General features: G+C 48.8%; 4 protein-coding genes across 4 annotated transcripts; 2 read left to right on the forward strand and 2 right to left on the reverse strand.

Annotated features, from left to right (window-relative positions):
- Nucleotides 1-21: 21 nt before the first annotated feature.
- Nucleotides 22-2214, forward strand: GGS25DRAFT_477982 (Serine/threonine-protein kinase Rio1). Its single transcript, XM_049259893.1, has 2 exons — nucleotides 22-1850; nucleotides 1928-2214. Exons 1-2 carry the CDS (start codon nucleotides 336-338, stop codon nucleotides 2033-2035), a joined length of 1623 nt encoding a protein of 540 aa, XP_049120541.1. The 5' UTR covers nucleotides 22-335; the 3' UTR covers nucleotides 2036-2214.
- A 2589-nt stretch (nucleotides 2215-4803) lies between these two features.
- On the reverse strand, nucleotides 4804-8509 carry GGS25DRAFT_518667 (uncharacterized protein; the record flags this gene model as incomplete). Its single annotated transcript, XM_049263573.1, has 5 exons — nucleotides 4804-4813; nucleotides 4876-7040; nucleotides 7090-7158; nucleotides 7231-7379; nucleotides 7480-8509. 5 exons carry the CDS (start codon nucleotides 8507-8509, stop codon nucleotides 4804-4806), a joined length of 3423 nt encoding a protein of 1140 aa, XP_049120542.1.
- A 2024-nt stretch (nucleotides 8510-10533) lies between these two features.
- On the reverse strand, nucleotides 10534-11164 carry GGS25DRAFT_477992 (uncharacterized protein). Its single transcript, XM_049259894.1, has 2 exons — nucleotides 10968-11164; nucleotides 10534-10893 (listed from the first exon to the last, which is right to left on the reverse strand). The coding sequence occupies exons 1-2, from the start codon at nucleotides 11155-11157 to the stop codon at nucleotides 10841-10843; spliced, it is 243 nt and encodes an 80-aa protein (XP_049120543.1). The 5' UTR covers nucleotides 11158-11164; the 3' UTR covers nucleotides 10534-10840.
- A 4158-nt stretch (nucleotides 11165-15322) lies between these two features.
- Nucleotides 15323-17199, forward strand: GGS25DRAFT_529456 (uncharacterized protein; the record flags this gene model as incomplete). The annotated part of the gene is made up of 1 exon (XM_049265288.1): nucleotides 15323-17199. Exon 1 carries the CDS (start codon nucleotides 15871-15873, stop codon nucleotides 17197-17199), a length of 1329 nt encoding a protein of 442 aa, XP_049120544.1. The 5' UTR covers nucleotides 15323-15870.
- Nucleotides 17200-17244: the final 45 nt, after the last annotated feature.

Genomic DNA, 17244 nt, shown 5'->3' on the forward strand with positions numbered 1-17244 from the left:
CTAATGCCCCGCGGTTGACAATATTCATTAAAAAAATACTAATGAAGTCACCATTTTTACCTTCTTTATTCTTGACCATCTTAAACTCTTTGTAAATAGTAATACTCTTGATGCCATACAAGATATTGTTTACTGTTTACTCTTTTTCTTTTTGGTAAACTTTACTAAGGATTAACTAATAGACTTAGAGTTATCTGAGCTTATATAAAAGCCCCCCCATCTCATACAAATTTGGCTGAAATCCAGTTGCGACAAACACCCCACCAACCTACACACTTATCCTATCCACTCATTGCTTTGTGGATAGACGATTTGATTTCTCAGGCAGGCCCATTATGGAGACTACCTCATCTACGACGGCACCCCATGGGTCGCCCACTCATCTCACAGACGATGCCAGCCATGTTGAACCAGTGGATCGCCAAACACCTCGGGGTCTATCTAGTGTTGGCCTCGACGCTTCAGATGCTTATGAAAACGATGACACTGATTTAGACTCTGTTTTCGACGAGGATGAGGATACCGATGGAGGTATTGGCCTAGATGGTGAAGCAGACGTGACGAGAAACTATAACCGTCAACGACCTTTACACTCAAATCTACAAAAACCTAGTGCCAATACCCGTGCGGGTGTAGATGACCAAATGGCCGCCCTCTCGAAACACGCTGCTAAGATCCGACTGGACGATGTCAAGGAGGGCCAAGATCGGGATAAAGACAAGGCCAACCGGGCTACCAGTGAGCAAGTTCTCGATCAACGGACTCGTATGATTCTCTACCAGATGATCAACCGGGGTGTGGTTAGTGAGATACACGGCGCAATCAGTACCGGTAAGGAGGCCAACGTGTACGGCGCTGTTTCATACCCAGATGTCGACAGTCCGCCTATTCAACGTGCTGTGAAGGTTTACAAGACGGCTATCCTCAGCTTCAAAGACCGAGAGAGATACATCACTGGCGAGCATCGTTTTAAATCTGGCGCAGACAAAGGAAACAGTCGGAAGATGGTCAAGTTATGGGCAGAGAAGGAATTCCGCAACCTGAGGAGAATCCACTCCGCCGCGATTCCCTGTCCAGAGCCCATACAGCTCAAGCTTCACGTTCTCGTGATGAGCTTCCTCGGGGACAAGAAGGGATATGCTTACCCACGACTACGGGATGCTAGACTTTCAGGCGACGACGCCGACCAACTATGGAGGGACCTTTACGTCCAACTCCTAGGAATCATGCGACGCTTGTATCAAGTTTGCAAACTTGTCCACGCAGATCTAAGCGAATACAACATTCTTTACCACAACAGACAACTTTACATCATTGATGTGTCTCAGAGTGTCGAGCATGATCACCCTCGATCGCTTGAGTTCCTTCGAATGGATATCAAAAATACCGGAGATTTCTTCCGTAGGCAGGGGGTTGACACGCTACCTGACCGAGCTATTTTCGATTTTATCACTCAGTCGGAGGGTGCAGTGGAGGAGCCAGGTCTATCAGAGGCCATCGAGCAGCTATACGCGTCAAGATTGCCATCCTCGAACGACGACTCAGCAACAGCCGAACGGGAGGTTGACAACGAAGTGTTCCGAAATCAATATATTCCCCAAACTCTAGAGCAAGTCTACGATATCGAGAAGGATGCGGAGGCTATTGGCGAGGGCGAAGGAGACAAGCTTGTTTATCGGAATCTTCTAGCGGACCAGGTGGTGTCAAAAACAGCTGCGGAAGACAACAGTTTGGGAGATGAATCGGATGAAGGAGCATCACTAGACGATGATAGTGGGAGCGACGATGAAAGCAAATTTGAGAAGGGAGCCCCTCGTGGCAAACGATTTGAAGACAAGGATGAAAAAAAGGTATGTCATCTACATTATTACACCACTCCACCTCGTTTGTGCGGATGGGAACTTAGCATACTAACGTCACGATGTAGCAACGCAAACACGCCGCAAAGGAAGCGAAAGCCGAAAAGCGGAAAGAAAAGATGCCGAAACATATCAAGAAACGCCTCGTAGCTTCAACCTCTAGGAAAAACAGGTAGATGTAACTACGTAAAGGCCAAACCCAAAAAAAAAAATGAAGTATCATATATGAAAACTCGTCTAATGTTCCTTCTTTGGCCTCGACATGCGTGTGTGTGTGTATGTGTGTGTGTACCGGACAACCAGGTATGTGGAAAGTACCATACCAAGCTTTGATACCCCTACAAACATTGAACGCTCTGGGCAAGAAACGAGGCGATGATTAAAGGGGGGGTTTTTTCTTCCCTCCACTAATCAATTAGGTACTAACTAGATACCTACCTACTACTAATAGTACCTACTCTCCCGTTTAATATTGTTGATGCTCGCATTCGTAAAAAGTGCTAACCTTAGGCACGCACGTATGTACATTGCTGGTAAGTTCATTTTCCTAATTCGTTTGTTTTACCGTCTTGGTTCTTTTTACTACTTTTTTTTTTTGGTGGCTTGCCTCTTCTTTTTTTTTCTACGGAGGTAACTATGTAACTTTCAGAATTTCTTTCCACAGGGCACTCCTGTCAGGATCCCCGTCGACTGCCAGGAAGATCTGCCAGCTGGGTGGCAAACGTCCCTGCCACCTGGCCGTCATCTGTCAGTATCCCCTCCTGATCAATCAAATACCTGAAGGAGGGCCATGGCTAGTCAGTGATTAGCAGCTTATCCAAGGAAACGATTGACAGGTGGTAGGATACACAGTGCGGCGGGTGGCACACTTAGTTCAACAGCTGACGGAATAAACTACTACCTATTGGCAGTGCATGGGCTGGCAGGGATGCCCTATGGAAGCGAACGAAGACAATTGCAACAAAACGCGACAATCAAGTGATGAGAAATCCAAAGAAGCGCATTTGCATACATAAATACATCCACCATACGCCTAAACCTACCTACCCTGCCGTTTTTGGATGCTCGGGTTCAATCTGAATCAATTTTGGTTTGGTTTATCCCGTATAACCTAGGTTAGATACCTATCTATCTACCTATGTGTTTTATGGGAAGTAACCATTTGAGCCCTTGCTTCTGATTACGGTGGGTGGGTTGAGTTGGGCTGGGGATAGTTACGTATATGCAGCTTTCCGAGTTAGTGGTATGTGTGTATATGTGTATGTATGTATGTGTGTATGCATGGTAGGTATATGGCTGTATTAGAGAAGCCTGGAGGAATTGAGGTTCTCGTACATCATACATACCTGCACATACGTACATACATACATATCATACATTACATTACATACAACCCGTGCGGATCAAAGAGAGCCCTGATGGTTGTCGCGTTTGCTTTTTTTGTAATTTTTTTATCATTTCATTTTTTGCTTAGTCGCAGGCTTGGTTCTAACGTCTCGGTCTCGGTTAGGAAGCATTGGATGGATTTTGATGGCTGGTATGTAACTATCTATCATGCGTAGATGGATGGGTACAAGACATATGTGGGTGGAGCGGAGGGGAGGGTGTATGCATTGATTGGACTGCATTTACGATCGTCAGTGTGATGGGATGGGATCACGATATCACGATAATGATGTTCCTTCATGCTTGATCAACTTACCGGGTCCTCGGTAAACCGAACCTGTGATGAATTCAATGCGTTTGGCTGCTTCCTCCAAGTGGTGGTGTAGCCGGAGAGTAGATTTCTCTTAGCATAGCAGCATAGGGGCTTGGCTAACACATGCGGTCTACTGAGAGGAAGCGGTGCTTACCAATCTGCATATCAACCAACCTACCATGAAGATTAGGTATCTCCAAGCCATACGGATATTAGTTGTTCTTCAACGTCAATTTGCCCATTTACTCAAGTGATTAATAGACTAATTGGCAAGTAAGTAATAGATTGGTCACACTTCATGTACTTTAATTTAGTTTGTTTTATTTCTCTCTTATACGTGTTGAACGATTCTAAGCGGGCCGGTGTGGGTTGTGTGTGGTGGTGTTGTTAAAGGGTATACTACATCTCATTCATTAAGGGTTCTTGTTTGCAAAGCCAGCTTTTTTTTTCTCTTGCTCTTTCCTCTCTCTTCCCCAGAATACAACAACAACAACGTGATAAAAAAAAAAAGCTTCGAACTTTGTTTTCGTTAATATATCCATTTGTGACTTAAAGGGGGAGGGTGGTGATGGGGGATAGGGGATGGGGGGATTCTCTCTCTCTTTCTTTCGGACAATGGGGGGGAAGAAAAAAAAAACTTGTGAAAAAGGGAAGTTTGGTCCAGAATTTCCAACATATCATAATAGCCCTTAAAATAGTTCCATCACTCCTCCCTTAATGTCTTGCCTTCCAAATAATACCATAATATATATACCTGTCTTTTCCTCCTATTTCTATGGTTCGTAATCGTCCTTCGTTCCGGGTAATGTAGTCTATACTAATCGAGCGGTAAATTTTTTTTTTCCGTTCTTTGTTTTTGTTGTTGTCGTTGTTGGGGAGATGGTGGTGGTGGTGGTGGTGGTGGTGAGGGGGTTTGACACAATGCATGCTGTGGCGTATATATTGTAGATGTATATGCGTGGTGAAAGCAGGTTTATGGCAAAAGCACATCATCACATCCGCGTAAAAAAAAAAGGAGAGAAAAGAGTAAAAAGCCGAATCGTTGTACTCGTGACACAGACTCGTGTACTTTCTGCTCTTGTTGTTGTTGCCGCTGTTCGCTGTTCGCTGTTCGCTGCTGCTGCTGCTGCTGTGTGATATAACGTCCCACGGTTTATTTCCTCCGCCTTGACTGTGACTGTAGAAACCCAAAATCCTTAACCATCGCTAAAACCCTTCGCTTTGCAAAAAATAACATCCGATGATCTAAGATTCCCTGTTGCAGAGTTAGTGCCATGTCCATCATTAATAAAGAGATGACGAGACAAGATATCTTACCTTGAGATGCCGACACTGCCTCTCCGACCCATCAGCGTCTCCAGCTCGACGAGCTCAAAGGCATACTCGGGCTCTCCCTCAAGTGTCTCGCGGATCAGGTCGACGGCCGCGATCGTGGTGGTCGAGTGGTTCTCGGACGAGCCCGTGGTGACCTGGAACTCGGCCTGGGGGTCTGCGCCGTGCTGGAGCATGGCCTTGATGGCAGCGACCCACTTCTCGCGGTTCTCCATGAGCTTCTGGCTGGACGAGGTCTCGAGCAGATGGGTCATGGTGACGCTGCCGCGCGAGAAGTAGTGTCTGCCCGCCTTCAGCGCGCGAATAAACAGCTTCTCGTCGTCCTTCATCGTCGCGCCCGCGTCGAAGCACAGGTCCAGGAACCGCGAGTCCGGCATGTCGTGGTGGAAGTCCCAGTAGTCGCCGCTGAGCCCCGCGCAGGCACTGAAACCTTCGGCCCGCGGGCACACGATGTACGGCAGCAGCTCCTGCGCCTTCTTGCGCCGCGCCTCCGGCTCCATCGCCTGCAGCTTGCGCGCCGTGTACTGCACCAGGTTGGCCTGCACCGTGAGCGCGAGGAAATCTTTACGCTTCGGGGGCTTCCCGGCGTCCATCGGCTCGAAGGACGCCCAGTGCTTGCGGCAGAAGGAGGGCAGCCGCACCTCGTGCCAGTCCGGGTCCTCGTGTAGGGGTTTGTGGTTCTGTAGGGCGGTCACCCACGCCTGCTGGCACGTCGCGTCCAGCTCGTCCAGGATCTCGCAGTACCTCTCCACGTCCGGCACGTGGCTGTCGATCTTCTCGGCGTACCGCAGCGCGTTGGAGATGAGCAGCCACGCGTCGGGGCGGAAGCGCCAGTTCGGCCACGCTAGGATGGGCGGGCGCAGGATCTCGAAGACCTTCATGTGTCGAACGCACCCGCTGAGCAGCGAGAAGTCCAGCTCGATGGGGTCGAGGGGCGCGCAGCCGGGGAGCCGCTTCCATATGTCCTTACGGCGCACCCATTCCTTGGTTGTCTGGTGGACGAAAACGACGCGGTGGCCGGTCTCGATGGTGTTGTTGTGAGTGGACGATCCGGTCTCGGCGATGAGGAGACTGGCACAGTAGGTTTGCAGGCGGCGTTGCATCTGGTCCGACAGGCGCTGGATAGTGGCGTTGTTATAAGGGTGCCGGTTGTCCTGCATGATCCTCAGTTCTCCGGACCTCTGATCCAGATATCCTTCCTCGGCGAATGCCAGGGTGATCAAGCTGGGCGGTTGCAGGGCCATGAGGACTAGGTGGAATACTCGAGAGGCACTGTACTGGCCTTCTCGGCTTAGGTTTTGTAGCATACGCATATACAGACCGTCGGGGCCGCCGAGGTGCGAGGGGAGGGAGTCCAAGGTGCTCCTTAGGGTACGGAGACTGCAGCCGACTACCATGTCGATCGCCAGTCTGGCCCAGAGGATGTCGCCGCGGCTCTTCTCGGCCACCTCCTTGCAAAGGTTCTTGGAATCGGGCAATCCAGGGGCCTCGTCGTCGAGACGACCAGCTACGTATTGGGTAATGGACCGTTCGGTGTGCTCCTGAAGTCGGATCCTGGGATATTGGGCGAAGGCCTCTTCGAATACGGGGAGTTCGCGCGAGGTAACGACGTATTTGACGATATCTTTGGAGGCCATACTGTTGACCAGCTTCGATATCTCGATGTGCGAATCCAGAGCGAATCTGCTCTGGCCCCAGCTCTCGTCGCCGGTGTCGTTGCCGTAGGTGATGTCGAGCTCCGGTTGGTCGTAGTGGTCCTTTCGCTCCACGATCCGGTATTCGTCGAGCGCGTCGATGCAGATGAGGAGGCGTAGTCGCTCCGACATCCGGGCAAATAGGGAGTAGAAGGCCATGTTGAGGTTGGACGCGGACGTGAAAAGTACAGGTGGAGGCCACGGTCCGTCGAAGAAGCTCGGGAAGGCGACCTTGATGAGATCGCGTCTATTTGATAAGATTTGGTATAGGATACTCCTTAAAAAGCCCTCGTAGGACTTCTGGAGTCGGCTGCCTCCTTCGTAGTAGTAGAAAGAGGTCATGTACAGATCGCCGTCTGCTGCCCAGCCTTCGAGCAGCATCTGCTTGAATTTCTCGGAGTGGTAGATGTGCTTCATCATGGTCGACTTGCCAGATCCGGCGTTGCCGCTAATCCACTGAGGGTAGATGATCAGTCAATAAATATACTCCCAGAAATCAACTTACAACCCATTGGGGCGTTATAGTACTCTTGTCAAGTTCTCGAAGGAGGATCACTAGCCACGAAACTAGAGACTATTTGGCTCTAGGTAAAGGGGTAAAGTGGTCAAGGGGCAAAAGTTGCTGGATTAGACGGGGGATACTTACGAAGGTAGGGCCTTGATCTTTTGAGGAGAGAAATTTAGGTAAAGAGGAGTGATTAGGCGATAGAATCCAATCGCATGTTTGGCCGTAAGCCGGATCTATATGGGCTTCGCGTTCGGTCATGGTGTCGTAATAAAGGGCATTAAGAATTTCTACACGTCCAAGTTTTAGTTGTCATGATTTCGCGAAGGGTAAGATATGAAAATAAAAACACGGAATAAACGTGCAGGAGTAAACATGGAGATATCGTACCTTGATTTCGCGGTTCCATCGCCTCGACCTCCGCAGGCGTTGGGCCCGACGACGCCTTCGTGATGTATGCAAGCATCTGCGAATAGCCTTGTTCGTCCCGACTCCGAAACCGAGCGAGATCCAGGTGAGTTGCCGCCATGTCATGAACGGTCACATTGTAACTGTCGTAAGCTGCACAATCTTTCGGGACCATTACCTGCACAGCCCCTTTTCCTAGCTCCAATCCGTCCACGTCCTTCATAAGCTCGGCCGAGACGGTTATCGTCGACGGTACCTTCTCCCGGACGCACACCACCCTTATATCTCTTGATATCATCAAAAATGTGGCGTGCTGGTTCTCGAATGTCGAGCTGTTCTCCTTGAACGCTCGGAGAAGTTGGATGGGCGGCGGGGAGGGCGATAAGAGCGCGGTCGCTGCCATACATTCGCCCAGTGATCTTTTCCCGCTCCTCACATGAGGAGTACCTAGAAACACACATCCGATGGTCCGCGGGAAGATGTTGCCTAATTCGACGTGTGCGCCGTAAATTCGTGACATGGCCGCGGCGACCAATGCCTCCTTGATGATCATTCCACCCAAGCCATGGCCCACGAAGATGATGGGACGTGTCATCCCGATGCGAAGACGCGATAGGTCTGCGAGCAGACTGTCAGCCTGGTCGGAAAAGCTGCCAGAACTGCTCAAGGAGCCCGTCCATCCCCAAGCGACGACTCTGATGCCCGGTATGTCCAGCCCGAGAAAGTCGCGGGGGTAACAGACACCGGCCTTCGTCCAGGAGCCGGAGCGGGAGCCAAAAAGGCCGTGTACGAAGACGATATCCAGGCCGTCTTCGCCATCTTGGGTTCCGTCGTAAATGATAAGGGGTCCTCGACCATCGGCGCGCACCAATACTTTCTCTCGGGAGTCCAATGTCGAGCTACTCGAACGACCCACACGATCCAGGCGCAGGCTAGACGATGCCGACGATGACTCCCGCGATCCACGAGCAGCGCGAGCTAGTCTAGCTAGCGTCTCTTTTATCCTATTCATGATTGTTCCTTGAACGGGATTCCCCCTCTCTCTGTCAACATGGTCTAATAAGAATATTGCTGTCGACGATGAGCAGCAATATGATAAGAAGGAGGGGGGGTTAGGAGGGAAGGAGGGGAGGCTAATGGCAGGAAAAGGTAAAGAAAGAAAAGGTACAAAAAAAAACTTCAATGTCCACACAAATCTAGTGTTTTGAAACGGTCAGACCTTACGATTGGGCGCCGGGCCAGGGTAGATGACTACGACCAACGACCCGTGCCGAATTGTAGGGAGCCATGGACAGCTAACGGAAGCTTGCCGTTGGAGCCGCGACTAATGACCTACCTGGTTGAGGGTTGATAGCCGTAACGAAACCATGTAGTACCATGTATTTACCATGTATTTGCCATGTATTGTCACGTATTATCATGTATTATCATAGGTATAATATCATATATTACCATGGAAAGGAACCTGCGAACAAGGGGAAACTCGGGTTGCTAGGATTCGTGGCTATGCGGAGCCCAGCTGCCAAAGTGATACCGACGCACGCGCAACGCACGAGATTTTTGTCCCCCTTGATTGCTTGCTTGCTTGTCAGGGCCAGTCAGGCTGCTTGACAAGCGTTGCTTTCTATTATCCTCGTCACAAGTTAACAAACCCTACCCTAACCATTGGGCCCATCTCCTCTCCCCCCCCCCCCCCCAGCCGAGCCCCAGTCCCCCCAGTTCGTTCCCAATCCCCGGTCCCTGGTCTGGTCTTTTTTTTTCTTATTACTGTACACTAACTACCACTGCCTAGGTATTAGGTATGTAATACTAGTTAGATACGTGTGTATTCATGTATTTCCCCTGCTCTGATACGCCACAGACGTACATGAGCTTTGTTTGGGCTCCCGTAATCTGGGTATTGCAACAGTAGCATCTGCGGAAGGCAAGGTAGAACGAAGCCGCACACGTGCTGAATACTGCATGTCATACATAGGTAGTATACTAAACTATCCCAACGGACCGTCGTACATGTATGTCTGTCTTTTGTGATGACGGACGCGTTACTACTGCCCTAGTAGAAGGGGAAACTGGGAGAATGAGAGGAAGGGATAGAAGGGAAAAGATGGAGAAGAAGAGGAGTCGGTTCATCTGGGGGGTCCACAGGCTTGAAAGGGCCGTTTTCAATTTCAACGGAGTCGTACCAACTCGGACATGATAACCCTAGCTAGCTTCCTCGGTTAGTATACATACATTACATTAGCCATGTGTATGCATATACTACAGTACATATCTCGTGCTATCCTGGCAGCCTGGGTAGGCAGTTATTATGTACATGTGTCTAGTCTGTTCCGGTCTGTTTAGTTCTAGTATCCTACACGATACTCCAAGCAGCACACTAACTAAGTAGGTACAAGTATCTAAACTGCATAGTGCATAGTTATAACTAGTACCAACTAGTCTACACCCAGTATCCCGAGCGTGACCGTGATCCCATGTTGGTGGATATGGTTTATGGTTATCTAGACTGTATTCGGCTAGATATCTGAAGTATGGAATATTCTTGCACTACTAGATAATACTACATAGGGATGTATGTAAGTTATTATTAATAATACACTATATGTTACCCTACCCAGAGTCCAGAGTCCAGAGTCCAGAGTCCAGACTAGGTAATACCCAGAGTTCTGAGTCTCTCATAGGCCTATCATACAGATTCATACTACGTCGTACACACATACAGAAGACTATGTAAGAAGCACGTCTTTGCATAATTTGCACACCTTAATACAACTTGTCTTGAAAGTCCTAAAGTGGTGCTAATTATCTTCATAACTACCGGGCAAAATGGGTCCGAGCCCCCCCAAGTCAAGGCAAATTTTCAAAATTACTTAGTAACATCGCGAATAACTACCCCCTTCTGCCCCTAGTAAAGCTACAACACCTAAATAAATAAAGAATAGGCGCGATCACCTGATCACCCGCGATCCCCATGAAGTCGGGTCCATCTTAGTGTCTTACATGAGATGAGGTGCCCAGGTCAGGTAGTGTAGACCGATTAAACCTCACACAACGGTCAAGAAGAAGAGACAGAGAGAGAGAGAGAGAGAGTAAAAAAATAAAAATAAAAGATCCTCTACAAAAGATCATCTACATACCTACAAAAGAAATATCCAGAAAATAATAATTGCCTCTCGTATTCTTATGTATGCATATATGCACATACGTAACTCTCAACCAGCCAACATCAGCTTTTCCACTTCACAGATACAAAGGTGGATCTCGTGTCCCCGTCTTCCCCCTTGTTAATGCCCCGATTATCATCAAACTTCTCCAGGTATTCCTCAACAACCCTGATCACCGCCTACAATATTTGCCATAGCGTATTGTGTCTAGGCAGGACCAGACTGACGGCTGAAAGTTTTCTTCTTCTCTGCCCAGCAAAGCCCAGCAAAGCCCAGGAATGCAAACTAACCAGTACCTACACTAGGTGAAATAAATCCATGGCTGCCGGGATCGCGGAACCGCAAGCCGCCCCCTATCAAATGCAAGGGGAGTGTCAAATAACATCACCAACGTACATTCCACGTGTTGGTGATCCCGTCTTAAGCCTAACGGACCCGAGAGCCCGGCGGACAGGAAGTGGAGTGCCGTCATCGCGTTTATCAAATAAACATACATACATACATACCAACCTACCTAGGTAGTCTATTATAATCTATTCCATGTGGCAATGTGCCCAACACTTGCGTTTATGTTACCCGCGGCGTTACATAGTTAGAAGAGCCGCAGTCCCTAGCATCTTTGTCTACACTACGTCTTGGTTCTTACTGGCTACGTGAGCCCTTGCTTACTGGGGTATAGATATACTAGGCTACGACCATTTTGATAGGAGAGCAGGCCTTATGTTCAGATTGAGTTGCGCCCTATTTAATGCAATAAGAATACTATTCGAACTACCGAGAAAAAAACGAAATGGAAATGCTATATTAATTTATAAGCAGATTCGATAACGAGATAGACATTGTAGTTAATGCAAATCACAGATCAGTGTGCTGTGAAAATCCATAGTACATACAAACCCTTGCGGATGGCCATACGAGGTAAGCAACATACAACTTTTCCCCCCCTTCCATTTTCCTTAATTTATGTACGTCCATGGACTCGTGTCCCAAGTAAGTTACAGTAACTTCACAGCGCTAAGCATTACAGCTTGCACAAACTTGAGACAAAAGTTCTTTGGCTAAGCAAATCCTTTTAATCTACAATGCATTCATGGAAGAATGGGGGAGTAAGGGAGGACGGCAAAGAGACAGAAACATGCCCGGCCCGTTCTTGTCCGATAGGCCGCCCAACACAAAACAGCACAGGCTAGATCAAGATACCCCCAGTACCTCTGAAAATACCAACAGATCTAGTACACTTCAGAAGGCGGGCGAGCCCTAAAACTATTTGCTTTGATGCCTCCCTGCCCTAAGTCCGGGGCAATGGCCTCTACTCATAGGTAGGCTAGGTTGGGTAGCAAACGGACGAGAGCTCTAACTACTCGGCGGTGTCTTTGCGGTGAAGTCACCGTCTTAGTCTCTCTAAGGGGGGGGGGGGGGGGGGGGATTCTTCGATGCCTAACATCTATAGACGGTCTTCTCGGGATGACCCGTCTATTGAGAACTCAGCAAACACACTTGCTAGAAGGACTCTCAATCACAAACCGCTGGACAGGCCCAGCTCGTCTCCACGTAACGTACACCTTAGGTATGCATAGTCGGTCCAACTGCAGCCCAAGTTTCTTGGAAATTCCCTTTTTCAGCTTCTCAGGGACCTATACAAGTTAGCATCTTGATGCAGAAAAAAGGTCTGCGCATGAATTAAAGCTACTAGCTACGGTTTCCCTTCCATACAAGATATTCGTAAGGAAACGGCAATCTTGACGTAAGTGATACCTGTCCACTGACGTGTCTTGACTCCAAGAAACCCCAAATCCAATCTTGTTCTGGGAACTTTTTCCTCTGTATTATCCACTCCTCCTCCTAGGTTAGGTCTTGCTTTCCCACCCAAGAGAGGGAGGATTAGAGGGGAGGGGAGGGGAGGGGGGCAAAACCCATTACTCTTTGACACAGGCCAAAATACTAACTCCGAGGTCACATCCCAACTTGGGGTTCCTAATATGATTTTTTTTTTCACCTTTACCGATGCCGGTCATGTTATGCGCAGTGGGACGGGAAGAGCCACAGCAGGGAAAGGATCTTCTCCGAACTAGGGAGGATATGGTTCGAGTTGGGTGATGTTTCGTTTTCTGCTTCGAATAAGGCAACTATATGGGGAAAGGCCCTATAGGTCTGTGGGTTGTGCATTACCCAGATCGCCATCGCCAAGTAAGATAACGGGCTCTGATAGTGCAAGGACTAGTCCTTCCGGGGTTCTGGTTCCATGCTCATAATCAGCCCTAATTATCACGAATAGGGGGCAGCAACGTCAGGTATGTATGTAGGCATGTAGGCACAAGAATCTTTTGGAAAAAAAAAAAAGGACGTGTCTGTCCCATTTCCAACGGAATAAACTCCGCGCAGAGGAGTTATTTGCACGAATGCATGCGCTAGCAGTACCATATTTGAGGCACAGGGGTCGTTTTTTTAACCTTGTCCAAGGTGGTTTTGAAAATATTGTCAAAGGGCACTTTAATATCATCACCCACAACCTCATCAACCTATTAACTTTCAATAGGGGTACAATAAACACCTTCCATTTACCTACCTAGTTAGTGCCATTGAATATATTTCAACAAAATGCCTAATATCTCATATGAACGCCTTTCTTTTGCGTAGTGTCACTGGGCTGTAAGGGAGTTTACTGAACACCTTGGTGAGGAGGTTAGGGCTTTGCTGATATCTTTATCATAATTCAGCTAGCAAATAAACACACATTAACTTTGTAACTTTGGAGACATTATCACTCTTTGTCTTGCTACAAGTATAACCTTTCCGGCTTTGCTAAATAGACATGCCTTATGAGACTTGTTATCTCTGGAATCTTTCTGTGAATCTAGATTAGTATAGACATTATACTAATAGAGCTATTGTACATACAAACTTGTCGTAAAGTTGTTTTGTCCTCTTCTCTTACTGCTTAATAATATAACATAAATTTAACATACTATCGGAACATACCTCATATGAGCCTCAGAGCACTCGTACAAAAGGGGTTTCCGTCATTATCTCTTAACACTCTGTCTTTTGCTAGTTGCTATTGTAAGGTGTAGGTGGACGGTTATACAACCAATGATACTCATCATGCTATCAGACAGATGCCACGTTGACCATCACTGGTTAGTTCCAAGCCCTTGGTTGCTGCTGAGAGTGGCGAAAGCAATGATCTCTAATGCGTTGGCTATAATCTGATAAACAAACAAATTCAATATATTATGACACATCGTATATCTGTCACATGTGCTATATGCAAACATTCGTCGTCGATTACGTACTGTAGTAAGCATCAAGTATAACAGATATTATAAGGCACACGTAACAAACACCTTATCACCCACACGAATATGGTTATATTGAGTTAGTCGAACTGGTATAGAACTTCTGAGGCTATTCAGCTATAGCTGTATATCAAGTAGAATAAGCATGCCCATTTTCAGCCTCTCCACGTGGTTGATATCCCAAAGGTCAGCCGTAAATTGACCTCCTTCACCGTAGCCAAATGCTGGTGATACATCTCAGCATTTCGCCATACTACAAGTATCAGATTCACACGGTTCTCTTCCGTACAACCGAGTCAATAGTTTCAACGGATCAAAGCCCCCTGGACCCGCGGGACTGACCAGAATATGACATATCACACATATGTGCCTAGCTGTTACCGACATGTAGGTAAGGACCAAGAAACACACACACACATACACACACACATACATATACATAACCTTGACAACTAAAACTATGGGGTTTATCGTCACCGCTACTATTGGCAAAAAAGTTCCCTTCCTCTTCTTCTCCTTTGCAGGATTCTAAGATACCTATCCCAGTATATACATATGTGATGTGACAATGTGACATAAGAAGAAGAAAAAAAAAGGAAGAAAAAAAAGAAGGAAAAGAAGGAAAAGACGCGGGCCGAGTTTAAAGTTGGCTAGGGGCGGCCCGGCCCGGGTCTTCCAGTAGCATTCAAACATACGACCAATCAGTATAACTACGTCTTGAATAGTACTAGACCGGCACTTTAAAACTAATACATATTCGGCCATGTAAGCAGATATGCCTGGCAACAATCGTAACAATCGTAACAATCGTAACAATCAAAGACCTCAAGTACCTAGCCTGTTTGTACCTACTACCTAGGTCAGGCATATGCATAAGTACCGGCAACTACCTCATCAAGAAAGTGTGAGGCCAAGAGTTGAATTCAAAAAGCCATTACATGCCTAGGTATGATGTACCCTAGGTAGGTATCAGAATATTCACACGATCAACACTTATCCCAGGTAGTGATTAGTAAAGACATTCATGGATGTATGAATATGTAGGACTCGTTTCGAACTCCCAACAATACATGTAGGTAAGAAACACTGAACCAAAAAGAAGAGACTTGGGAACCATGACTCCGCTCTGAAAAGGACAGAGAGATACATATGTACGCTATCATGACCACACGACGTACATTACATATACATAGGTATTGATTGTATGTAGCAGCTGGTAATCGTGGCGTGAAATCATTCGGTAGTAGAAAGTTCCTAGTACCATACTAGGTAGATACAGAGACCGGTCTGAACGCAGTTTTGATAATGTGGCTCAGCAACAGCAACCTCTTCTCAGCATCTGTCTTTCAAGGCAGTCAGACTAGACATGCCGTGCCAACCCTAAATCAGAAAGCCAGAACCTTCTAGTTATAGTCTCGTGAGGAAAATAAGGGTAGCTTCTAATCTAAAACCTGCACTAGACTGTGTAATGCCGTGTACAAGAGAATATAGAGCAACCTAATATGGGCTGAGAAGACGAAGATTGGATTGATGCTAACCTCGGAATAGAAAACATAGCTTGTAGAGCTAGAATTCCTTAGAAACACCTTAAATACATACTTCAGCTCTGATATCTAGCTAGTTACCGTGATGATGTTAGCAATAGTAGGCAGCGATAGTGTGCGACGAAGGCTAGAATATGAGTAAACAAACCCCCTTTCCATAAGCCCTATTCCAACTATGATGCCTCTCAGGTACACGAGGACATTGCTAAACTCTGATGTAGACGCTACCATAGCAACCATGGCCAACCATGGCAACTATGACACTCATCAAACCCTTCTCGACCCAAGAGACGAGCGTAGATTCAGAACAAATTTCTTTCTTGACAGAGGTTTCTTTCTAGACAGAAGCAACACCAAGCATCTGCACCCATGGATATATCTATGGTTACAGAGTATCCTCGCATGGACATCTCTATAGCTATCATCATATTGTACCTCGGGATTCTCTACTTCCCCAGCCTACGACATCTCGCCCTAAACATGGCACTGACCAGGAGACGAGTGCTCCAGATGCACGACGACTTCGCGCTGTGGTGGAAGGGCATCTACGGCGAAGAGCCGGACCCGGAGCTTCCCGTTGCCCTGAAGCTGCCGCCCAACGTGATCGCCCAGATCGCAAGCCACCTCACGCCCGTCGACGTGGCGCTCTTCGCGCAGACGAGCCGCGGCGTGCGGGCCGCCCTGGGACCCGACGCAAACGCCTCCCGCCTCCCGCGCGACCAGTACTTCGCGTACCTGGCGACGCGGGTGCGGGGGTTGCCGAAGCGGTGGCTGTGCGAGGGGTGCATGGAGCTGCACCGGACGTGCGAGAAGGACTGGCCGTCGGCGAGCTGGGACACGTTCTACTGCCCGCGGGGGTGGGCCGTCAGCGCGCTGACCAGCAACCCGACGGTGTGGGCGACGACGCCGCGGCGGAGCTGCCGCCCCATGCGCAGGCACCACCGCCACGTGCAGCTCGCGCTCAAGTACACGCGCCTGCGCCTGCCCGAGTACCGCGACTACCTCGGCCACCTGATGGCGCCCCACAGCGACATCCAAGTCGACAACACGGGCATCTGCGGAACGCACTACATGTCGGAGTCGAAGATCGTCGCCGTGGGCGGCGCTGATGATGACGACAACAGCAACACCAATAACACCAACAACAGCCTCCGCTACCTCGTCCACGCCAGCTGGCGCTACCACATCCGCGACCGCGGCCCGCTGCCGCTCTCCCAACTGCGCCACCACATGATCTGCCCGCACCTCGAGATGAACCACCACAGCGCCGCGCCCTGGTTCCGGGCCTCCCCCTTCGCGCACGACGCATGCGAAGTCTTCTCCCTCGCCGTCGAAGCCTCGCTGTCCACCCCCTCCCCCTGCGAAGACACCCTCCCCCTGCAAGAGAAGAAACAGCGCGAGCTAGGCCAGTGGCCGCAGGCGGAGGAGCACAGGGGCGCGTGCCCGCGGTGCGCGACGGACTTCTCCGTGCAGCGCTTCGCGGACTACTCCTTTGTAGGGTCGCCGCACTTCCTGCGCATACAGTCGTGGCAGGACCTCGGGCCCGAGGGCTCGCCGACGGACCTCGTGTGGAGGGCGCAGGCGCACGGGCGCAGCCTCGCGGGCGTCGAGAACTGGCGCCTCTCGGGCCCCGTGTACTATCATGAGCCGGGGAGCGTGAGGAGGTGGTTTGAGGAGAGGCCTGATGTTACGTTTTAGATAAGAAAAAAGGAGAAAAAAAAAGAGGGTTGGGGGGGGGGGGGG

The sequence above is a fragment of the Hypoxylon fragiforme genome (assembly GCF_022984875.1).
Source record: "Hypoxylon fragiforme strain CBS 206.31 chromosome Unknown GGS25scaffold_2, whole genome shotgun sequence".
Classification (NCBI taxonomy): Eukaryota; Fungi; Ascomycota; class Sordariomycetes; order Xylariales; family Hypoxylaceae; genus Hypoxylon; species Hypoxylon fragiforme.

Bases quoted from the DNA above. Each gene is read 5' to 3' on its own strand.
- GGS25DRAFT_477982 (XM_049259893.1), top strand. From the start codon at position 336: ATGGAGACTACCTCATCTACGACGGCACCCCATGGGTCGCCCACTCAT. The intron at 1,851-1,927 runs GTATGTCATCTA...GTCACGATGTAG, and splicing joins AAGACAAGGATGAAAAAAAG to CAACGCAAACACGCCGCAAA.
- GGS25DRAFT_477992 (XM_049259894.1), bottom strand. From the start codon at position 11,157: ATGTATGTTTATTTGATAAACGCGATGACGGCACTCCACTTCCTGTCC. The intron at 10,894-10,967 runs CCTAGTGTAGGT...GAAGAAAACTTT, and splicing joins GCAGCCATGGATTTATTTCA to CAGCCGTCAGTCTGGTCCTG.